General features: G+C 41.9%; 1 protein-coding gene across 8 annotated transcripts in view; it reads left to right on the forward strand.

The window, feature by feature from the left end:
- ATP6V1H (ATPase H+ transporting V1 subunit H) overlaps window positions 1-23,039 on the forward strand; it is a 47,734-nt gene extending 24,695 nt beyond the window's left edge. For 6 of the 8 annotated variants that reach the window (XM_081497926.1, XM_081497929.1, XM_081497924.1 and 3 more), the window contains 5 exons: window positions 1,084-1,262; window positions 3,937-4,062; window positions 4,680-4,781; window positions 6,395-6,508; window positions 22,573-23,039. In XM_081497926.1, coding sequence (XP_081354052.1) covers window positions 1,084-1,262; window positions 3,937-4,062; window positions 4,680-4,781; window positions 6,395-6,508; window positions 22,573-22,633 — 582 coding nt within the window. In that variant the 3' untranslated portion in view covers window positions 22,634-23,039. Of the gene's footprint in view, window positions 1-1,083; window positions 1,263-3,936; window positions 4,063-4,679; window positions 4,782-6,394; window positions 6,509-8,978; window positions 9,070-22,572 lie in introns of all 8 variants that reach the window. The other 2 variants (XR_014056010.1, XR_014056011.1) reach the window with 1 other exon arrangement.
- The last annotated feature ends 2,038 nt before the right edge of the window (window positions 23,040-25,077 follow it).

Below are 25,077 nucleotides of genomic sequence, written 5' to 3' on the forward strand. Positions count from 1 at the left end.
GATAGTTCACAGTCATAACCCCTCCAGAGAGGCCTTCTGTTCTGTTTCATTGATTTGTGTATCTGTTTTATGCCAGTGCCATCCTGTTTTGATCATTAGAGCCTTGTAGTTTAGTTTGAAATCAGGAAGTGTGACCTCTCCAGCTTTGTTCTTCTTTCTCAAGATTGCTGTGGACATTTGGAGGCTTTTGTGTTTCCATATGGATTTCAGGATTGTTTTTCTGTTTCTGTGAAAAACGTCATTAGAGTACTGGTAGGGATGGATCTTACTGATTTTCATATGCTAAGCCAAAGCCTCTCTGCATTTATTTATCATAATTGTTAGAAATGTAATATCCTTGCAGAAATAAAGAAGATTAAAACTTTGGTACAGTTGATTTAGAATTGTTATTGCAGGATTTGTGTAGGAGCATGGGGGAGGGGATTAGACAGGCCTTGTTTGCCAACTTTGTCAAGGTGGCTTTCTTGAGAGCTTGTTTTTCCTTATTCCAGGCCTGAGCATAGGAATGGTCGTTGCTCAGAAACATTGGTTAATTCAGTGAACAGTTTCAGAAATACTTAGATTCTTTTGCTGCTTTCATCAGTCCTCCTAAAAACAGAAAATTGCTTCTGATAATTGTTGAAGCAAGAAAGTTCTTTATTGCTGTCCTCTGTGCACTGAGAGGTTGATGTGGGGGAGAAAAAGGTCACCGATTGGGAACTAGGGGATACTGAGAAAGCAGTCTTTCTTAGCATCCTAGGGGCTCTGTGTGGCCGATGAACAGTGTTCACAGTAGTGCCCCCAAGAGCCCGGCTGTGACCAAAGATGGGGATGGCCCCCATTGTAAATGTGTGCAGGGTTTTGAGGCTTGTCTGGGGCAATAATTTAAAATGTTTAGTGAGCCAGTAGGGAAAGAAGGAATCAGAAGGATGCTTCTGAGGTGGGACAGGTGCTCAGGAGAGAAGTCAGAGTTTGTGATGCAGGCATCCACTTAAGGTGATGGGTACCCTGAGAACAGGTGGAGGAGAGAGGGTGGGAAGGTAGGTGCAGACAACATCACATAACAGGTTACATCATTTCTCATCATGTCTCTGTCTAACCCAGAACTTCTTAGAGAAGTCAACTGAACGAGAAACTCGCCAAGAGTATGCCCTGGCGATGATTCAGTGCAAAGTCCTGAAACAGCTGGAGAACTTGGAACAGCAGAAGTACGACGATGAAGACATCAGTGAGGATATCAAGTTCCTGTTGGAGAAACTCGGTGAGAGTGTCCAGGATCTCAGGTGTGCTGTCCTCTTTGATTCTCACGGGCTGGGTATCCTGGGCCGTTGCCTGGCCTCCTATTTTAAGAAAGTCTCAATTTGTTACTAACTATGAACTCAGAAGATTGCGATAAAACATGGTGTCTTCTATTGAAAACTGAGGGATGTGGAAACACTGGCTCGTCCCCGTGGGGACAGTTGGTCAGAGCTGTGTGTGCGTTCTCCTCTTCTGGGGGGAGGACTCCCCATTCTCGGTTGTCTGAAGTCCCACCCACCATTCTCCCCCAGGTTGTGGACGCCACCCTCGGAGAATCGGCCAGTGTAGAATCTTTTTTTAAGCAGCAGTCATTTTCATTTATGGAGGTTTGCTCATATAGGGAAAGAGTATTTTTTTCATGCTTTTTTAAGTTTCTGTGGCTTTATTGTTTATATTAAAAAATTCTGCAAGTGATGTACATGCAGTAAAAAGAAAAATCCCTCCCTTATTACAGTCCAGAAGGGACTCCAGGCCACTTCCCCATCTTCCCCACCTCCTCCCCCCACACTGTGATTTCTAAACACCTTCTAGCCCCCACCCCCAACACACAAATGCAAATGGGTTCCACATATTCTTCTGGTCTTGGTTCTTTTTTGTTTAATAATAGCTTGACAATTTTCCCCATTAACCGTTGCATTCTTTGTTTTTAAAGTACTGACACATTCTGGAAAGAGAGTTATTTACTAAGAAGAGTTGGGGTTTGGGAGCTGGGGTTTGAATTATTGGGCTACTTTGTCCACGTGTGGCCTTGAACAAGCTTCTTGACATTTTGAAGTCTCAGTTTTCCTTTTGGTAAAATAGTGATAAACGTTCTAATCTTGTAGGACTTTCCGTGAGGTGTCCAGCACATGCCTTCAGTACAATGTGTGTTCTGGGAATGTATTTACCAGATAACTCAGTGTAGCCCATAGTCTCCAGGCCCATATGCCTTTGTCAAGGTGGGAGCTGTCACCTGCATCAATGGTTTATACAGAGTTTTATGGAAGAAAGCCGAGTGAGTTTTCTCTTTTTGTAATTGCAAATATGATTAAATTATTTGTAGTATAATAGGCCAGCCATGGACTTTCAGTTTATATAAATTCCATTTTATTATGTTTATTTTTAAAAATTACCATTAGTTCTTCTGTAATAATGATTTGAGATCCTTTTAAAAAATAAATTAGTGATAGCTTTCTAAATTATTTACTCCATGCTAGCCAATTTTTAGTACTTACTGATTCTTCTGACTGAAAACCACAGTCACAGAAAACTAACCCACCTGATCACATGGACCACACAGCCTTGTCTAACTCAGTGAAACTATGAACCATGCCATGTGGGACCACTCAAGACGGACAGGTCATGGTGGAGAGTTCTGACAAAATGTGGTCCACTGGAGAAGGGAATGGTAAACCACTTCAGCATTCTTGTCTTGAGTACCCCATGAACAGTATGAAAAGGCAAAAAGATAGGACACTGAAAGATGAACTCCACAGGTCGGTAGGTGCCCAGTATGCTACTGGAGATCAGTGGAGAAATAACTCCAGAAAGAATGATGGGATGGAGCCAAAGCAAAAACAACACCCAGTTGTGGATGTGACTGGTGATGGAAGTAAACTCCCATGCTGTAAAGATCAATGTTGCATAGGAACCTGGAATGTTAGGTCCATGAATCAAGGCACATTGGAAGTGGTCAAACAGGAGATGGCAAGAGTGAACATCGACATTTTAGGAATCTGTGAGCTAAAATGGACTGGAATGGATGAATTTAACTCAGATGACCGTTATATCTGCTACTGTGGGCAAGAATCCTTTAGAAGAAATGGAGTAGCCATCATAGTCAACAAAAAAGTCCAATTGCAGTACTACAGTCTCAAAAACAACAGAATGATCTCTGTTCATTTCCAAGGTAAACCATTCAATATCACAGTAATCCAAGTCTATGCTCCAACCAATAATGCTGAAGAAGCTGAAGTTGAATGGTTCTATGAAGACCTACAAGTCCATAGAGTCTCAAAGTGTCAGACACAGCTGAAGCGACTTAGCACATAGGCATAGTGAATAATTTTTGAACTAAAATACATTTCAGTTTGTTCCATGTACAGAGGTTTTATTTCTATTATTAATCTATAGTGGGCTAATTCAATTAGTGAATTATCTCTACATTATTGATAATCACAGTTAAAAATATTGTCCTGAGGTATGTGTTTTTATTTTTTGTAGTGCCATATCATAGTTTGACATTTAAAGTATAATAAAATATACTACTTTATTTTATGTTAAAGTAATACACTGTTTATATAAAGGTATCCTACCATATTGAGTGATCTGTTAAATACAGTATTTTAAGTGATGTGGTAGAAACAATGCTAAATTATCAGATATTTTAGTGACATATATTCATGTGTATATTAGGGTAAGGATTTTGGAAACAAGTGCTCCTTTTAACATCTCATGATGAGCATTCAAATTTGACAGGAACGTTGGACCTCAGTGCTCTGAATCAATTTCATGTGGCTTACTGAAGATGATTTAAGCTGTTTAAACTTTATTTAGGGATAATATATAAAGGATGCTCAGTCTCTATAGTTAAATCATTAGTGAAGATGTTCTACGTTTTTTACATTTTGGAGTATCTCTCAGATTCTTATACTTTGAATTCTTTCAAAATTTTTATAGCTCATTTGATGAATACAGTTCAGAACTTAAGTCTGGAAGGTTGGAGTGGAGTCCTGTGCACAAATCTGAGAAATTTTGGAGAGAGAATGCTGCGAGGTTAAATGAAAAGAATTATGAGCTCTTGAAGTAAGTTTCACATTCAGTTAATTCCAGTTTACATGCTAGATAAACTCCATCATTCCACATACTCGTGGACATATTTTTGTCCTTCTTTAAGTTTTTTAGATAGTCCATGGTTTTAACATATATTTTCTTGCTTACTAATGTGGTTGAATACCTTTTCACATGCTTATTGGCCATTTGGGTTATCTTTTTTCCCAGGAGAAATGCCTGTTCAGTTTTGTTGTTGTTGTTGTTCTTTTGTTTTCCCCATTTTGTAGGAATTCTGTAAGTATTCTCAACATGTTCTGTGTCACACGGAAGTGTTTCACTGCCCTGAAATCTCCCTGTGTGCCACCTGCAGTTTTCCCTCCCACTCTCCCCCTGATATTGTGGGACTTGTGAGCAGTGGACATTATGGATCTGAAAGTGACCTGTTATGTGTGTTTAAAAGGTCTGAAGGCTGCTAACTTATGTACAATAAATGATGTGCAGTGTACTTTGTATAATAGTGAAACTTGTAGAAAATACAGTTATATTTGTAAATGTACATTTTTGAGAAAGTATCAGCATTATACCTGTGTTCTCTTGTGTTCTAGAAAAGGATTAGAAATCAGTCTCTCTTTGAATTAAATTTATTTCAGAATTTTGACCAAACTTCTGGAGGTGTCTGATGATCCCCAAGTCTTAGCTGTTGCCGCCCATGACGTTGGGGAATATGTACGCCATTACCCACGAGGCAAGCGGTAAGGGAGGAACCTGGTTACCTCGGGTGCCCTGAGATGGTCAGCAAGGGTCTTAACTCATACACTCCTATAAAGTAGAGTCATTCAGCTGGGAGCTGATGGAGTAAGTGGAATCAAGGTGACCATAATGCTGGGAATCATGGTAAATGATAAACCTAATTAAAAATGGGTGGTATAAGAATAGAAGCACACGTGTGGAACACAGCTGTGCCTTAGCTAACAGAGATCTCTCTAGAAATTTCACATTCAGGATTTTCTTTGGTTTGTATGATGTAATTTAAAAGCCATTTCATGAGCACTGGTGATTTTTCAATGATTACTGTTATTTATTACAATATTGAATTATTATTGAACTGAGTAGGATGAATGAATGTGATGAAAGAAGCTCTTTTTTGGGGAAAATAATCACACCCAACTTCCTATCCTTCAGTCACCACATCAGCACCACAAACAGGGGTTCCTTGTCCTCAGTGGCAGGAAGGAATTTGCTAGATTCAATGACTGAGCTACTATAACGTAGCTGATAAAGGACTGAGCTGATGTGTTAGGTAAGGTGGTATTTTAACTCATAGTAACTGGCATGGGACAAGCACTCATAAAGACTGGATATAATTATACTACATGTTTCTTTTTTCTCAATACAGTACATTAAAAAAAAAGATGTTCTAAAAATAACATACAAGAAGGTCTCCAGGTGAAGCCTCTCTGTCACCCTGACCCATGTGCTCCCCTCTAGGTTGTCTTGCACCACCAGCAGCCCTGCTGCCCTAAGGCATCCCAGCCACTGACTGTGTGGTGGTGTTGGCCACCAGGCACCCACTCTGCTGGGCTGGACTTAAGGCACCCACTGGCTCTTTGCAGGGCCCTGCCCTGGCAGACAAACAGGGACCCTTCTTCCATTTGTGATGCAGTAACTGTTTACACTTTGCTTTTGTGTCTGTAGTAACCGGATTTTTCGGGGTGTTGCAGGGGGGCGGTAACAGCGGTGTGATTGTCAGTCCTCTTGGCTCTTTTGTCAAGAGGAATCTCTCATCTCTTTTACTGCCCAGCAGGTCATAATGGCATACTCCATCATTGCAGGAAAGGACAGATATCTTAACAAATTGAGTCTTTCTCAGGAAATTAACATGGCTCTTATGAGGTGTTTTTTTTAACCTCGTGTTCCCTGCTGCCTGCTTCTGAGCCTGTATCTGGCTCCCAGAATGGCAGCCGCTGGGCTTAATATTGATCTGATGTTATTTCAGCAGTTAGGTGGTATTCTAATTTTTAAGCAAGCCGCAAATGCTGGTAATAAAGAACTTAATACTCAACTGCCTGGAACACTATAATCTAGATTACCCTAGCAGTCCAGATTGATCATATTTGCCCAGACTAGGAAATGAGGATAACAACTGGATTTATCATTAGGAGTTCCAAGAGAAAATGTATGAATACTTCAAATCTGTGATTTGGGAGAAATGATAGTTTAAAAAGATGTATGTTGTTTACTTAGCAACATGGTAACTTCTCTTTGTGAAACTCCTGGGCGGTTGGGGGCTGGGGCTCTCTGTGACTAACAACAGGCACTGGGAAGTCAACTGCGGTGTGTTCATGGTGCGGCCTCTGTCCCGCAGGGTCATTGAGCAGCTGGGCGGGAAGCAGCTGGTGATGAACCACATGCATCACGAGGACCAGCAGGTGCGCTACAACGCCCTCCTGGCCGTACAGAAGCTCATGGTGCACAACTGGTAGGTGCCCCCCGGCCCCTCGTCCCCAACCACGTGTTCTTATGGAAACACTTTCATGAGCGCTGGTTTTTAAAAGCAGTGATTTAGATTAATACCTGGAAGTAGATTTTAGCCATTCAGAGCAAGTGATGTGATAGTTTAGAAACCAACTGCATTAATGTTCTCAAAAAATGCATATGAAAGTACTTTGTTATTCAGTCGATGTCTGTTGAGTTGGTGATACCATCCAAACATCTCATCCTCTGTCAGGTTCAGGAGGGTTGCTGAAGTATAATTCTTGTCTTGTTAATAAAAATTTCATTTGAATAGTTATGTCTCTTGAAAAGTTCATTCAGTTTAGCATTTTCATTTTTTAAATGTGCATTTATGATGTGAAAAAAAAACTGAGTATGACATAGGATGACTAAGAGTGCTCCCTTTGGCAGTGGAGAAAATTTTTTGGTCGAGAATTTTATTGTTCAAATGACCATACATTAAAGATGAGGCATTTAAAATTTGAAAACTTTGCCTTGAATTTAGGAATTTGATTTAGTCTCACAGTAAATTTTTTGATGTGTGATTACAAAAGGAAAAGTAAATTTTTTCATGGCCAATAACTGGTTTATTTGCTCTTTATCATTGACTAGCCAATTAGAGAATATCCTTTCTCCCCCTTTTCTGTAGTTATGTGCCAAAATATTTTAGTTTTAGTGTTTTAATGATGATAAATCCTTGTTAGTGGAGAAGCTTAGCCTCAGCATTTTCCTGTACTTTCTTTATTAAAAGAATTTTCATATGAAGATTAGAATCCAGTTAGAAAGAATTCTAACTGTGGATTAGAATCCACAGTTGATTAGACTGCAGTGTTTGTTGTGAAAGACACATTTCTATGGCACTTTGTGCCAGAGGATGTAAACTGGTCCCGTAATAGCAAGTTATTCAACATCAAATTGGTGTGAGACCAAATAGAATGTCATTTGGAAGGAAAACCTTTGGCAGCATTATTTCCGAATGTAAAAGGATTTTGAATCAGTATCTTTATGCAGGTAACCAAGCTGGTAAAGCCTACTGCTCTACTTTCCTAAAATAGAGGCTTTTTAACTAAACCATGGAGAAGGCAATGGCACCCCACTCCAGTACTCTTGCCTGGAAAATCCCATGGACAGAGGAGCCTGGTAGGCTACAGTCCATGGGGGTCTTGAAGAGTTGGACATGACTGAGCGACTTCACTTTCACTTTTCCCTTTCATGCACTGGAGAAGGAAATGGCAACCCACTCCAGTATTCTTGCCTGGAGAATCCCAGGGACGGCGGAGCCTGGTGGGCTGCCGTCTATGGGGTCGCACAGAGTCGGACACAACTGAAGCAACTTGGCAGCAGCAGCAGCAACTAAACCATGGTACTGGTGTTTAGAAGATGTTTCACACCAAATAAAACCTGAAAACATAATTGATTTGGTTTCCTCTGAGCATTTAGTTTGTCTTGGTTTAATTAAAACAAATTTTTAGAAATGGTGTATTTTAGTACAATACAGTAACAGAAATCAATTGAAAATAATTAAAATACAGTTTGGGTAAAAGTAGAATACAAGTCTGTCTGAGTGGCGGCAGCAGCAGCGTTTCCTGACAGTATCGAGCATGTTTTCTCTGTTACTGCTTTGCTCTGAGGCCCGGTTTCCAGATTTCCAGCACTCGGCTAGTTTACTTTTTGACTTTTCTACCATAAATGATTTTTAGGTTTTTGGTATTTCATTATTCCCAAGATTTATGTTGATTAGACTAAATCAATAATTGTGGATATAGTAAAGTTAGCATTTCTTTTTTACTGTGGAGAATGGTTTTTTGGTTTTAAGTCTGAAATTACATTTTGAGTATAAACTGGAAACTTGGGAAATCATGGACCTGGATTGTCTCTGGTTCTCGATTCAGATTCTGCTCTGAGGGGTTCAGTTCACTTGTCTTGGTGATACAGAGATGGATTTACCCCTGGTTTATGGAACATTGAGTGTAGAGTTTTACATTATCATGTGAAAATATTGCTCACTTCTTTGTCAGGAGTTTATGACTGATTTCTGGATTATTTCTGTGACTTGCAGGACATAGAGTAGCCAGCATTTCTCCCTCCAGTGGACACCTGTGTGTATGGAATAATGATTACATGTAGCCCCAACTGATGTGGGTGGGGTGTGTGGGGTAGAATGGAAGGAGGGGGGTAGTAGGCACACACCGGGGTCCCTGCAGCTCAGGGAGCCTCGAATGGGCCAGTCCAACCCATGGCCCTCCTGAGTGGATGTGCAGGCTCTGGCCTTCCCATCCCCACATGCAGTTCCTGGTATGTCCCTCATTCTTTTGAACAAGACTGGATTTTTATATTCATGAATTTGGCAAAATAGATATAAACAATGACAACTTAGTCTAGAGAACTTTTGTATAGACTTTCAGCTTCTGCGTTATAATCTAACATCATACAATGTCATCGTTTCTCTCCTACAGAATGATTTTAAATGTAATCAGCCTCTAATTCAGAAGCAGCCATATGTGCATATGGACAGCTCAGGACTTCAGGAAAGAAACACTGAATTTTGTAGGTAGAGGATCTTGTGTAGAACTTTCTCTTTGTTTCTAGATTCTTTTTCCACCTATTTTCAAGCAGAATAACAAATTAAGAGTGTTAGACTCTCTAGTTCTTTTATGTGTAGGTAAATAATATAACAGAGAGACCTCACAAAACCAAGGGTGTGGGTGATGCTGCTTTTATTCTTCAATCTTTACATCTGACTGGGGTATTTTAGTTATTCTGTAAGTACATAGCCATAAATGCAGTGATTAAAAGATTTACTTATGAACAGAATTGAAGGAAAAAACCGCTTAGTAAGTTTTAATTTTTTAGCCTTAATAATCATGTTACTATAACATTCCATGTGATTTTAAATAAACGTATGAAATTTCCGAGTTTAACATTTTCCAAAATTAATTTAGAAAATTGTGGTCTGTCTTGGGCTGTCTGGAGTTTTCCACATTATTCTTATGACATTTTTAGTGGAGGAATTCTCAGGTAAGACTATTTATTACATTCTAAATATAACTCAAGTAAAAGGAGTCTACAATAAGCCGTGAATGTGGCCTTTGCCCCCATTCTGTCTTTTAAGAGTGCTTGTAATGGCACATGACATGTTGCATGACTAGATTTGTATGTGCTGTGGTCATTTAGAGGCGTGTTCTGCGTTGTACTAATTGCTTTTGGTTATAACTACTTGATCCGAAACCAGCATTTAATGTGAAAAGGAGGGACTTCTGGTTCTGGTTCTACAGGTATGGAGCTTGAAGTCTCCACTCCATCTGAACAAGTAAACAGCTGAACAGACTGAAAAATCAAGCAACCCTTGTTGAACGCACAGGAGAGGGCAGGATACACTTTGCAGCCGAGTCTGAAGAGGCATGTGAATACAAAGACACTGCTCAGAGGATCAGGACTCAGACCAGGGGACAGTGAGGGACCAGCGCCTGGAGGAGGCTGGACTATGGCTGGTGAATCGCAGGAGGTGCAGTATGCACAAGTCTAGGCGATCTAGTCGGGGGGTGGGGGGGTGGGCCCATACAGTGAGAATTCTCTCCAGAAGCCAGACCAGTGTCCCACAGTAAATATCTAAGAAGAACTCCCATGGCCTTTTGTCAGAAAGGGGAGAGGAACCATTCTGAAACAGCCCAGCTCTTGTTCTTAACCAGGCCTGTACTCGGGAGATTCATTAACGCAGCCTGCTGGGGTGTCATCAGAGTCTGACTGACCTGAGGAAGGGAAATGACCAGCTCCAGCGTACTCTGACCGTCCTGTCCCACCCAGAAGGGTAGAAAAACCCCAAGGGACACTCGTGAAGGTCACAATCTCAGGGTCCAGGGTCAGTGAAGACTGAGACCAGATCATAGGACTCCAGAAAGCTTCCTTTCACCGTGCCTCACCACCATGTTACTTAAGATTTATTTATAACAGTTTCTTTTACCCAGCACACCAAATCCAGCTATCAAGAAAGTACTACAAAGCATACCAAAAAGAAAAAAAAGACAAAGCATCAGAACAAGCCATGGCGAGAATGTTGGGTGACAACCATAATTAACATACTTAGGACTCTAATGGATGAAGTAGACAGCATGCAAGAACAGATGAACAAGTTAAACAGAGAGATAGAAATCCTAAGAAAGGACCAAAAAGAAATGTTAGAGGTCAAAAATCATGTAGCAGAAGTGAAGAATGCCTTTGATGGACTTATTAGAGACTGGACACAGCTATCTACAGAAAACACCAGGCCTACTTGGGTTCACTGTTGAATTCTACCAAACATTTAAGGAAGAAATGTTAGATCAATTCTTTGCAATCTTTGTAAGAGGTTAGAAGCAGAAGGGTACTTCCTAACTCATTTTGTGAGGCCAGCATCACCTAATACCAAAACCAGACAAAGACATTATGAGAAAACCATAGACCAGAATCTCTTACGAACGTAGATACAAAAATCCTCAACAAAATGTTCACACACTGAATCCAACAACATACAAAAAGAATCATATGCCAAAACCAAGTGAAATTTATTCCAGATATGCAAGGCTGGTTAGGCATTTGAGAATCAGTTAATATAATCCATCACATCAACAAGAAGAAGAAGAAAAATCACATGATTTTAACCACAGTTCAGTTCAGTGCAGTTGCTCAGTTGTGTCTGACTCTGCAACCCCACGGACTGCAGCATGCCAGGCTTCCCTATCAATCACCAACTCCCAGAGCTTGCACCAACTCCTGGATTATAACTAGAGATGCAGAAAAAGCATCTGACAAAATAAAGCACCTGTTCATGATAAAAACTTTCAGTAAACTAGGAACAGAGTTCTTTTTCAATATAATAAAGAATATCTATTTTTTAAAAACCCTTCAGCTAATATCATACTTAATGCTGAAAAACTGGAATCTTTCCCACAAAAATCAGGTACAAAACATAGATGTCTCCTCTCACAACTTCTTTGTACTGGAAGTTCTACCCAAAGTATTAAGACAAGAAAAAATAAATGGTATCCAGATTGAAAAGGAAGACATGAAACGGTCTTTGCTCCTGGATGACACGATCATCCATGTAGAAAATCCGAGAGCCTTGATAAAAAAGAGTCTTCCTGGAACTAATAAGCAATTATAGCAAAGCTGAAGGAAATAAGGTTAATACACAAAAGTCAATCGCTTTCCTATGTACCAGCAAGGGACAGGCAGAATTTGACTTGAAGATTTACTACAAGACTGCAGTAATCAAGATAGTATGGTATTGGTGAAAGAGTAGACAAACAGATCAATGGAACAGAATAGGAAGCCCAGAAACAGGGCCCCTTAAATATAATCAGCTGATGTCTGCCAGAGGAGTGAAGGCAATGCAGTGAAATAAAAGTAGTCTTGTCAACAGATGGTGCTGGAACAACTGCACATCCACATGCCAAAAAAAAAAAAGGACCTGGACACAGACCTTACAACCTTTACAAAAGCTAACTCAAAATGGATCATGGACCTAACATAAAAACTCCTAGAAGATAATGTAGACCATCCAGGTGACCTTGGATATGGTGATGCCTCTTTAGATACACCACCAAAGGCCTGATCCATGAAAGAAATAATTGAGAAGTTGGACTTTGTTAAAATTAAAAAGTTCTGCTCTGTGAAAGATAATGTCAAGAGAATAAAACCACAGACTGGGAGAAAATGTTTGCAAAAGGCATATTTGATAAAGGAGTGTTATCTGAAATACACAAAGAACTTTTATTTTTTATTTGTTTGTCCATGCCATGTGGCTGTGGGATCTTAGTTCCTCAACCAGGGATTGAATTTGGGCCCCTGGTAGTGAAAGGGCAAAGTCCTAAACACTGAACCACTGGGAATTCCCTGCAAAGAACTTTGGAAACTCAACAATAAGAAAACAACTTGAGTAAAAAATGAGCCAAAGACTTTAGCAGACACCTCACCAAAGAATATATACTATGGTAAGATTAAGAAAAGATGCTCCACATCTTATGTCATCAGGGGAATGCAGATTAAAACAAAAGCTAAATAACACCACACACCTGTTAGATTGGCTGAAATCTGGAACACTGACAGCACTAAATGCTGGTGAGGGTTTGGAGCAGCAGGAACCCTCATTCATTGCTGGTGGGGATACTACATGGTTCAGCTGCTTTGGAAGATAGTTGGTATTTTCTTACAAAACTGAACCTATTCTTACCCTGTGATCCAACAGTTGTGTGCCTTGATATTAACCCACAGAGTTTGAAAACTCACATCCTCACAAAAACCCAGCACATGGATGTTTGTAGCAGACATTTTGGAAGCTACCAAGATGTCTTTCCTTGAGTGAATGGATAAACAAACTGTGATATGTCCAGACAGTGGACCGTTACTGAGTGTTAAAAAGGAATGAGCTATCAAGTCATGGAAACTGGCACTGAGAAACTCTAAAGGCATATGATTTCGTGAAAGGGGGCTTCCCAGGTGGCTCAGTGGGAAAGAGTCTGCCTTCAGTGCAGGAAACCCAGGTTCGATCTCTGTGTTGGGAAGATCCCCTGGAGAAGGAAATGGCAACCCACTCCAGTATTCTTGGAGTGGAGAATCCTGTGGACAGAGGAGCCTGGTAGGCTACTGTCCCTGGGGTTGCAAGAGTTGGACATGACTTAGCAACTAAACAACTGAAAGAAGCCAATCTGAAAAGGGTACATACTGTATAATTCCAATATAAGGCATCTAGAAAAAACAGCACTGTGGAGACAGTGAAAAGATCAATTGTGAGAATCAGGGAAAGGATAAACAGGAAGAGCTCAAAGGAATTTTAGGACATTGAAAATACTATGTGAAATTATGATGGATGTGTGTCATTGTTTGTCCAAGCATTTGTTACCAAGCACAAACTGGCACTGACACATCTTAATCACCCAGAGTCCTAGCACACCTGGGGGCTCACTCTGGATGGTGTACAAATGTGAGCTGGGTGAGCTAGGACTCTGGGTGATTAAGATGCGTCAGTATTGGTTCATGCTTGCTAGTAAATAGACCCTCTGATGTGGGATGTTCTTGGTGGGGGAGGCTCCATGTGTTTGGGGACTGGGTATATCTGGGAAATCTCTGTGTCTTCCTCTCGATTTTTTTGTGAACCTAAAACTAAAAAAAAACCTAAAAAAAAAGTCTCTAAAAAAAGGAAAAGGGACATTTGCTGCCAAACCTAATGCTTTGAGTGGCCCGGTGCATGGCACATCATAACTGTGTGTGAGAAAAACGATAAAGTGCCTAAGACTGCTGCTCCGTGGATAACAGAGGGTAGAGGTGATGGGTAAAGGAGGGACTGGACTGTTCTGAACATAAGCTGGAGTTGAAGAAACTCTGGATTTGGCTAATGATATTTAGATTTTATAGCTAGTTTATGAAGGTTTGATTGCTTGAATTCCTGTGGGAAAGATATCTTCGTTATTGTGAATTTTGCCAAAGTTACTTTCATAATAGACTGTAATACAACTGCTTTTAAAACTTATGTTTTTGTTTCTTAGGACCAGAATTCATGTAAATAGATTCTACTTTTAGAATCACTGATTGTTTTTTTTTTTTTTTTTAATTCTATGGATCACCTCTTCAGGGATACTGCTAATTTGTTTAGTCTTTGAATTTAAATGCTATTAGAAAATGAAATAGCTAGTGGTGATGAAAATATATTTGAGAAATTAGGTTGAGGACTCACGCTGTGATGTTCTTAAACTGTTTATTCTCACATCTACATAATAACATGTCTTTAGCCACTAGGAGCTGGAATAATGTTCCACGAAGCAGTGCTGTTTAGGGATGAAGACTCTGAGGTTTAAAATCAGACAGACTTGGGTTTACATACCCTACATGCTGCTAAGCAGCCTCACATTACAACATGTCATTTAATGTGCTGAACTCCATCTCCTCATCTGAAAAACGAGCTCCGCTGTAGCTTCTGTGGACGTTACTGGAAAAGTAGAGATGAGGATACGTGTCCAGCAGGCAGTGCTGGGCTCTGGAAGAGGCAGATGTTGGAGACAGCACAGGTGACCTTGGTCATGGCTTTTCCCAGGCTGGGACTTTAAAGTGCTGTGAAAAGAGTTTCCCTGGGCTTCCCTGGTGGCTCAGATGGTAAAGAATATTCCTGTAGTGCTGGAGACCCATGTTTGATCCCTGGGTCAGGAAGATCCCCTGGAAAGGAAATGGTAACCCACTCCATTATTCTTGCCTGGGAAGTCCCATGGGCAGAGCCGCCTGGCGGGCTACAGTCCATGGGGTCACAAAGAGCTAGGCACGACTGAGCGACTAACACACACACACTGAAGTGTGCAGTTTAAATGTGTTCCTGCCAGTTAGATACAGATGAGGGAGAGCACTGTGATTGTTTACATGGTTCATAAAAACATAATTTGCTTTGTGTATAATACTCAAAATCATCATAAAAGCTGGATGAATAACTCAGCTTATGAGTAAACTAGTGAATTTGCATGAAAGAAAACAGAGCTATATATAACATATTTGAAGTTTATTTTTTCTCTTTACTAAGTAGAAGTCTATACTGGAAACAGGTATAAAGTCTATGTTTTAAAAAATGAATTGTTTTTATACATTCAGAAAAGAATATTTCCTTTATGATTTATACCTAATTGTTTTCCAAAACAGAATCAGTAAAGATTAAGAGAAATATAATTATGACTCAGTTGTAGTTTTAGGCATTATTATGATAAACTCATGGAAAGATGTAGGATGGAGAATTCTAGGTTCATCATCATGTACACACTAAAATGAAGACTAGAGAAAATAGTTCAAAAATGATAGTAAAAGTACATTTTCTACCGACCTTCTTGGCAGCCAAGGCAAAAAGGAAAATAAATGAGACCATAGTTTTCACAGATTAACATATTTGTCAGGAGACAGTTCACTCTTTTCCTAGCACTAAATTACATAGCTGAAGTTACCATGCTTTTAAATCATATAGTCATAGGTATACCTATGACTGATTCATGCTGATGTTTGGCAGAAACCAGTACAATACTGTAAAGCAGTTGCCCTTCAATTAAAAATAAATAAATTAAAAAAAAATTTATAGTCAGTGTCTTCAACTACAGTTTTAAAGAATGAATAAAAGTGTTTAAATATTTAAACAACCCTAAGTACAGTGAGGGTTTGGCCCTTAATCGTAATACAGTGCAGGCCTCGTGTTGTTCTTGGAGTTAGTGTAAGTGTAGGCCAGGTCAGTACTTCCCGGTGCCCTGGGGCTGGCGTCACCCTCAGACCCTCTTTCAGATTTCAGCTCTCTTGGGGGGCGCTCACAGCAACTCGGAAGCCATTTGTCAGGATCATGGATGCTGAGATGTAGATCTTTTATACCCCTGACGAGAGAATGAAATTGGTGTTTCTTAACTGCATATGAGTGAGCTTTCAGCATTCAACATGATGTCTTGTGTGGGCTGTTTCTTACCTGGATTTTTTAAAGGGAAATATGTCTTCACACTCCCCATTTTTTCAGTTTTCAGAAGTGCTGACATCAAAAGAGATGCTAAGATTTTGGAAAAATAAAAAAATTACCCTTTGCCTTTCTAGGTTCTTCTAGCTGGTCTAAGAATTTGACATGAGACAGATTAACAGGAGAAACTCAGATATAATCACATATGCACAGGGGCCTGTCCTAGGAGGCTTCCGTGTCATCTGAGAGGAGGAGGAGAAGGGGGTGGACGTTGGGGACTTCAGCAGGCAGGAGGCAGTTCACACGGAGACAGACAAGCAGGTGTTTGGAGAACAGATGATTGTGGGGACTTGCTGGGATGGTGGGACACAGAGAAGACTGTTCCCCAGGCCCCATCCAGCTCCCCACACCTGGCCTGTGCTCTTTGTAGATCTCCCAGGATGGTGCTCTTCTGGGCCAGGCCCTTCATCTGAGGTCTGTAGGCAGGTAAGGGGCAGGTGAAAAGAAAGACTTCATGAACTGTCTGTTTCTTAAAAATAATCGTCATAAAATAATCCTCATGTTGAAGAGACACTCTGTGGGGTGGCAGATTTTGTTTCCCTACAAAGTTACGGATGATGTTAGAGAAGGAAGTATTACACATCTCAACTTTTGCTTTTTGGACTGTAGCAGTAGTGGTTTAATGTCCAGCTCCCGTGATTGCTGGTACAAATCAGATGCCCTTTGAGTGAACTCTGAGTTGAATTGGTGTATTAATCTTCATGTGTAGAGAGACTGACTCGGTACTCAGATAACTCATTTAAATAGCTCTGTGAAGTCCTGTTAGAGATGTGTTTTCATCCCTTGAAGTGAAGTCACACTTTTCTTCTTGCCTGACAGTAATGTAGCCTTAACCCAAAGGCATTGTAGGTCAGCTGGTAAAGAATCCGCCTGCAATGCAGGAGACCCAGGTTTGATTCCTGGGTCAGAAGATCCACTGGAGAAGGTATAGGCTATCCACTCCAGTATTCTTGGGCTTCCCTTGTGGCTTAGCTGGTAAAGAATCTGCCTACAATGCAGGAGACCTGGGTTCAATCCCTGGGTTGGGAAGATCCCCTCCCTCGTAGCTCAGTTGGTACAGAATCTGCCTGCAATGCAGGAGACCTGGGTTCGATCCTTGGGTTGGGAAGATCCCTTGGAGGAGGAGATGGCAACTCACTCCAGTATTCTTTCCTAGAGAGTCCCATGGACAGAGGAGCCTGGCAGGCTACAGTCAGTGGGGTCGCAAGAGTTCAAGAGTCAGACACAACTTAGCAACTAAACCACCACCACCACTCACTCCATCATGCTGGCTGGGAGAATTCAAGGGGGGTTGCAATCCATGGGGTTACAAAGAGTTGGACATGACTGAGTGACTTGTCAGTTCAGTTCAGTTCAGTTGCTCAGTCGTGTCCGACTCTTTGCGACCCCATGAATTGCAGCACGCCAGCCCTCTCTGTCCATCACCAACTCCTGGAGTCTACCCAAACCCATGTCCATCGAGTCAGTGATGCCATCCAATCATCTCATCCTCTGTCGTCCCCTTCTCCTCCTGCCCCCAATCCTACCCAGCATCAGGGTCTTTTCCAATGAGTCAACTCTTCTCATGAGGTGGCCAAAGTATTGGAGTTTCAGCTTCAACATCAGTCCTTCCAGTGAACACCCAGGATTGATCTCCTTTAGGATGGATTGATTGGATCTCCTTGCAGTCCAAGGGACTCTGAAGAGTCTTCTCCAACACCACAGTTCAAAAGCATCAATTCTGCGGCGCTCAGCTTTCTTCACTGTCCAACTCTCACATCCATACATGACCACTGGAAAAACCATAGCCTTGACTAGACGGACTTTTGTTGGCAAAGTAATGTCTCTGCTTTTAAATATGCTATCTAGGTTGGCCATAACCTTCCTTCCATGGAGTAAGCGTCTTTTAATTTCATGGTTGCAATCACCATCAGCAGTGATTTTGGAGCCAAAAAAATAGTCTGACACTGTTTCCACTGTTTCCCCATCTATTTCCCATGAAGTGATGGGACCAGATGCCATGGTCTTAGTTTTCTGAATGTTGAGCTTTAAGCCAACTTTTTCACTCTCCTCTTTCACCTTCATCAAGAGGCTCTTTAGTTCTTCTTCACTTTCTGCCGTAAGGGTGGTGTTATCTGCATATCTGAGGTCATTGATATTTCTCCTGGCAATCTTGATTCCAGCTTATGTTTCTTCCAGCCCAGCGTTTCTCATGATGTACTCTGCATATAAGTTAAATAAGCAGGATGACAATATACAGCCTTGAAGTACTCCTTTTCCTATTTGGAACCAGTCTGTTGTTCCATGTCCAGTTCTAACTGTTGCTTCCTGACCTGCATACACGTTTCTCAAGAGACAGGTCAGATGGTCTGGTATTCCCATCTCTTTCAGAATTTTCCACAGTATATTGTGTTCCACACAGTCAAAGGCTTTGGCATAGTCAATAAAGCAGAAGTAGATGTTTTTCTGGAACTCTCTTGCTTTTTCGATGATCCAGTGGATATTGGCAATTTGATCTCTGGTTCCTCTGCCTTTTCTAAAACCAGCTTGACCATCTGGAAGTTCACGGTTCATGTATTGCTGAAGCCTGGCTTGGAGAATTTTGAGCATTACTTTACTAGCGTGTGAGATGAGTGCAATTGTGTGGTAGTTTGAGCATTCTTTGGCATTGCCTTTCTTTGGAATTGGAATGAAAACTGACCTTTTCCAGTCCTGTGGCCACTGCTGAGTTTTCCAAAGTTGCTGGCATATTGAGTGCAGCACTTTCACAGCATCATCTTTCAGGATTTGAACTAGCTCAACTGGAATTCCATCACCTCCACTAGCTTTGTTCGTAGTGATGCTTTCTAAGGTCCACTTGAGTTCACATTCCAGGATATCTGGCTCTAGGTGAGTGATCACACCATTGTGATTATCTGGGTCATGAAGGTCTTTTTTGTACAGTTCTGTGGATTCTTGCCACCTCTTCTTAATATCTTCTGCTTCTGTTAGGTCCATACCATTTCTGTCCTTTATCGAGCCTATCTTTGCATGAAGTGTTCCTTTGGTATCTCTAATTTTCTTGAAGAGATCTCTAGTCTTTCCCACTCTGTTGTTTTCCTCTATTTCTTTGCATTGATTGCTGAGGAAGGCTTTCTTATCTCTCCTTGTTATTCTTTGGAGCACTGTATTCAGATGGGAATATCTTTCCTTTTCTCCTTTGCTTTTCGCTTCTCTTCTCTTCTCAGCTATCTGTAAGGCCTCCTCAGACAGCCATTTTGCTTTTTTGCATTTCTTTTCCCTGGGGATTGTCTTGATCCCTATCTCCTGTACAATGTCACGAATCTCTGTCCATAGTTCATCAGGCACTCTGTCTATCAGATCTAGTCCCTTAAATCTATTTGTCACTTCTACTGTATACTTATAAGGGATTTGACCTAGGTCATACCTGAATGGACTAGTGGTTTTCTCTACTTTCTTCAATTTAAGTCTGAATTTGGCAATAAGCAGTTCATGATCTGAGCCACAGTCTGCTCCTGGTCTTGTTTTTGCTGACTGTATAGAGCTTCTCCATCTTTGGCTGCAAAGAATATAATCAATTTGATATTGGTGTTGACCATCTGGTGATGTCCACATGTAGAGTCTTCTCTTGTGTTGTTGGAAGAGGGTGTTTGCTATGACCAGTGCGTTCTCTTGGCAAAACTCTATTAGCCTTTGCCCTGCTTCATTCTGTACTCCAAGGCCAAATTTGCCTGTTACACCAGATGTTTCTTGACTTCCTACTTTTGCATTCCAGTCCCCTATAATGAAAAGGACATCTTTTTTGGGCGTTAGTTCTAGAAGACCTTGTAGGTCTTCATAGAATCGTTCAACTTCAGCTTCTTCAGCGTTACTGGTCGGGGCATAGACTTGGATTACTGTGATAGTGAATGGTTTGCCTTGGAAACGAACAGAGATCATTCTATCGTTTTACTTACTCATTATTATTGTTGTTATTATTATCATCATCATCTACTGTAAAGATGGAACAGTGTCTGCTCTCTGCACCCTCTTTTATTGGAGACTGGGCAGCCTCTCAGTAGAGAGAGGAATGGGCCTGTGCCCTGGCAGTTCACCTGCCCTCTCTGCCCTGAGCAGGTGGCCACAGCTTTCCCTCCCCTGTAGGTGGAGATGAGACACCTGCTCCCAGGTGCTGCAGAGGGGAGAGGAGGACATGTGGGCACCCCTGTGCTCAGGTGTCCACGGTGGCCGGTAACTGACGGTGGGTGAGGTAGCCTCTGTGTGTTCCCAGCCACAGGCCCCTGGTATCAGGACTGCCGTGTGCCCGGCGGCACACAGGACTTGCAGGTAGCTTGGGTGGTGCTCAAGAGTGTTAGAATTGACCACACTGGGTATCAGGACAGCAGATCACCAAGCTTTCCAGGCCGAGCCCAGGGAGTCGATTTTTCTCCAGAGCTCTGTTGACTGCGTCCCCAACTTGTAGGGCAGGCTCTTGTGCCTCCATTCAGTATTGGATGGTGTTTGTTCGAGGACCCAGCATGGCTTCAAATCCCTGGGCACTCGAGCCCTTCACAGACGATCCTCCATGTCTGTGGATCGTCTGGGAGGAGTGTTCTCCTGCTATTGCTGGTTGAATTTGCAGACAAGGATGCTGCAGAGGGCAGACTGTGTATCTGAGGTCTGGGAATTCTACAGTAAGCATTGTATTCCCCAGCCCCCTTCTACCTAAACCTCACAGACCTACGCAGCCACAAATGCTCCCTGGTTGGAATCTTCCTCAGGGTGCTGGCATTGACTGTGACCATAAACTCTTTTATTTTCTAATAAAATTTGTAGGTTTCTGTTTTGACCTTTGCATAAATTAAAACTTAGCTGTTTGTTGAAGAAAAGATCCCTATTGTCTATGTTAGGGTGGTCATTCTCACTAATACAGTAATAGATGATGTGCTTCATATGACACCTAGAGTGAGTCAGTGGTAAGAACTTTCCTACTGGGATAAAAAGATAAACCCATAAGCCATTGTCACGCTGCAGGAAGTTCAGTCAGGCTCGCGTGTTTAAACCACAGCCTCCTCCATGCCCCATGGAGTTCTGTCCCCTCACTTGTGCTAGTTCCCAGAGCTCATGCTCTTCCTGTCTGGGTTCTCTGTTGTTTCACAGGCATCTTCAAGCTGGGATGGCTTTGGGCTGAGGCTGTGATGGGAGAGGGTGGACAGTGCAGGGGCCTAGACTTACCCCATCCCTGGGTTCTGTGCCTGTGCAGGACAGCAGGTCACCTTGGCCTGTGGATCCTGGGGGCCCCCAAAGGCCACTTCTCGGAGGTGCTAAGACCAGGAGAGGTGGAGCAGTGGCTGAGGGCTGGAAACGCTGACCTCTGCGCCCACTGAGCCGCCTTCACACCCATCCCTCAGCCAGCACCCCAGTGAACACCGAGAGCCCGCTCTCCACTTATTTACTTATTTACAAAGGTGATCAGCTGGAGTGTGAACCTAATCTCTAGTCCAAAACTCAAGATTTTTCCCTCTTTATAGGAGGAATCTTGTAAATGTTCTTAAAAAACCTTTTTCTTGTCCTTGTTGGGTACTTCAGAAAGTACCCAAGTTTAGGCAAGTCCTTTGTCAGAAGATAGGGAAAGGTTTTCTGTCCTGGAATCACGGTGGTACCCATCTGCAGTTCAGAGCTGAGTATACACAGACTCTGGGCTTCCCAGGTGGTGCTAGTGGTAAAGAACTTGCTTGCCAGTGCAGGAGACATAAGAGACGTGGGTTCGATCCCTGCATTGGTTGGGAAGATCCCCTGGCGGAGGGCATGGCAACCCACTCCAGAATTCTTGCCTGGAGAATCCCATGGACAGAGGAGCCTGGTGGGCTACAATCCATGGGGTTGCCGAGTTGGATACAACTGAGCAACTTCACACAGCACGTACACAGACTGGGTGCTCGTCCAATTGATTTTCTGAAGGAGAACGTCACCTGAAACATTTGGAGACCACCTTGCTAAGCCACAGTTTGCTCCCTCTATAAAACGAGATCTCTTTTCAGCTCTTGTGATTGTCCTGTGGGTTCAGCAGGACCATCTTGGCAAAGGTTTCAGACTCCACCAGTGTAGATGGAGTGGGTGCTAAGTAACAAGCAGCTCCAATTAACTGTCGGATCCTGGAGGTTACTTCCAGTGATCGTTTTCACATGAGCTTGTGTCAATCTCTAGGGATAGACAACTTGTACTTTCTAATGTCAGGACGCTTCTCGTGTGTCTGTCCACTGACTTGGACTTGTATGTAGGTTGGTTTTGAACTTGTTAGGTTGCAAAAGAGAGCAGCAGAGAAGACTTTACAGGAAGGCAGACGTTGCCTGTGGTCAGATGCAGAATTACTCGTTTGTGTGTGTCACGCCTTGTCTGTACGTGGTAAATGGAGTGTTTAAAATTCATGCAGTACTGGTACTTTTGAATTTAGACAAGATCAGTTTTCTGGGGCTCAGTTTTTAGATGTTAAAGTGAGTAGAGACGACAGTGTATGTCGTGCTTCAGTTTTGAAAAGGACTCTTTACTGATTCAGTTCTAACCTCCCTTGCTGTTTCTTTCCTGTGTTTCAGGGAATATCTTGGTAAACAACTCCAGTCTGAACAGCCGCAGACTGCAGCCGCCCGGAGCTGAATGGGCTCTCAGGGCTTCCCTTGGATCTCCAGCCACCCCCTCACCTGGGACAGAAGACCTGGAGTGGGTCTCAGTAACTGTGGTCAAGAATAAACCATTCCTCACTTTATGTGTCATTTTCTTCTGTTGTGTAGCCTTTCCCAATGCTGATTTCCCATTAAGTTGTATTAAAGTAGGTGCTTTCTGTATCTAAGGAAAATATTACTGTTACATATACTGCTCGTGATTTCTGTATTTATTGGTCTCTGGAATGAATATGGGGTTATTAAAGCATTCTCACTCCAAATACATTTTTTCTCTTTCCTTGTTCCTGACTTGAACTGTAACAAAAATACCTTTTGTCCCAGCCAAATTGGGAGAACTGTATTTGCAGAGTAGTGAATGGTAAATAAATGTTATGAATTCATATGTATTTTTGTCTTCCATCCATCCACCCGCCCATCCACACATGCGCATTGCAGCAATCTTCCGCTAGTACTGAGAAAAACCTTAAAATGTTAAATGAACTCTTAACATGATGCTGTCATCTAAAAGACTTGCTTATGAAGCACAGTGAGGAATTTTAGCTTTAGGTTATTTTCACTGATTTCTTATTTACTCTTGAATTTTTGTACTTCAAGTCTATTTTAATACTTTCTGGTATAAATATTGCCAATAGGTATTTTATTTCTACCTCCCACCTTTTATTCTGGAACTCTCAGCCTTCACGGGAGCATCCATGGCGTGTAGGTTTACCTCCCCCAGATCTGAGCCTTTTGTTTTTAACCTCATCGCCTGCTCTGAGTCTCATTTATCTTTCATTTTTATTTTATTTTCACTTTTCATTCTGAGCAGTGCTCTGATTGTCAAGTAAAGGTGGTCTTCTATAGAAAGACACTCCTAGCACCATCTCCTGTTTAAGGATCAAAGATTGAAAAGGTTGACTTGACCACCTTCATCCAGTTCCCACTTCTCCCACCCCATGTCTCTGGCAACCACAAATCTGAACGCTTTTTGAATTAATGTTTTCATTTCTTTTGGGTAAATACCCAGAAGTGAAATTGCTGGATTGTATGGCAGCTCTATTTTTAACTTTTTGAGGAACCTCCATACTGTTTTTCCACAGTAGTTGTACCGATTCACATTCCCACCAACAGTGCACAAGGGATCCCTTTTTGCCACATCCTCGCCAACGCTTGTTACCTCCTCTTGCTGATAATAGCTTCTCACAGCTGTGAGGTGACGTCTCATTGTGTCTTTGATTTGCAGTTATTTGGTAATTATTGTTCAGCATCTCTTCATGTGCCTGTTGGCCATCTGTATGTCTTTTGAAAAACACCTCTTCAAGTCCTCTGCCCATTTAAAAATTATTTTTATCTACTTTTATTGTTTTAAAATTCTTTTTTGTGGTGGGAAACTTCTTTTTTGGGTCTTGTTGATCTTCATATTTTAGAAGATATGTGAAAAGGGCCTTCCCATTGGCAGTTAAGGCTTATTGCCACACATTGTACCTGGACAGTCAACAAGTACCAGATTTATAGACTAAGTGACAGGCTACCTGTTTTATTGCAAAAAACCTAGTTAGAATGTTTCTGGCTTTGAGACAGTACCAGTTTCTAGTGATTTTCAACATTTGGGGCAAGGCCTACCTTTGGAATAACACAGAACTAGTCTTATCCTTAAGATACTACTTTTTAAAAACACTTTTATTCTAGAATAGTGCTTCTTTATTTTTGTCATGTTTCTATTTGAATGCTGGACACCTCAGACCACGTTTTGACAGAGCAAGGTGAAACAAATGTGTGTCATGTGATGTGTCAACGGTGAGACTGAGACCTTCCTTCCTGGGTGGCCCAGACATCAGGAGAAACTTGAAAAAGTGAGATTTTTTTGCTCTGAAGAGAGCAGCAGTACCTGTAATCCCCCAGAGCAGGGGTCCTGACTGGGGCTTGCAGACACACTGCCTTGCTGGCGCCCTGCCACCTATTGCACCCACACAGCTGATGGCTTGGCATGGGAGCCTGACCCACAGGTGGCAAGTCTGGAGATGACAACCCCGGGCGGGTGGGCCCAGGAGGAGACACGCTGACCAGGACGTCTTGTTTGGGATGTTGACATGAGACGTAGATGAAAGTAACTGGTAGTGAGATGACACACATGGAAGAGATACTTACAGAGATGAAAAGGCTGTAAAACCCTGAGTAAAACTCCCTGAGGCAGGGAGGAGAGTGTCAGGTGAGCTGGGTGACAGCTGGGTGAGAAGGGCGGGGTCATTGGTGCCTAGTCATCAGACTTGTAGGAGGCAGAGGACAAGAGCCACTGCCCAAGACCAGTGGGTGGATCTGGGTGATCACTGAATACAAGGTCCACATGTAAAAAACACTTCTCTGGGCTAGCAACCAACAACTGGAAATTAAAGATAGTGTAAAAACACTTCAAAAATTTAACAAGAGTATGTATAAGAT

This window comes from Giraffa tippelskirchi, chromosome 6 (assembly GCF_054371585.1).
Source record: "Giraffa tippelskirchi isolate mGirTip1 chromosome 6, T2T-mGirTip1v1.2.pri, whole genome shotgun sequence".
NCBI classification, from domain to species: Eukaryota; Metazoa; Chordata; class Mammalia; order Artiodactyla; family Giraffidae; genus Giraffa; species Giraffa tippelskirchi.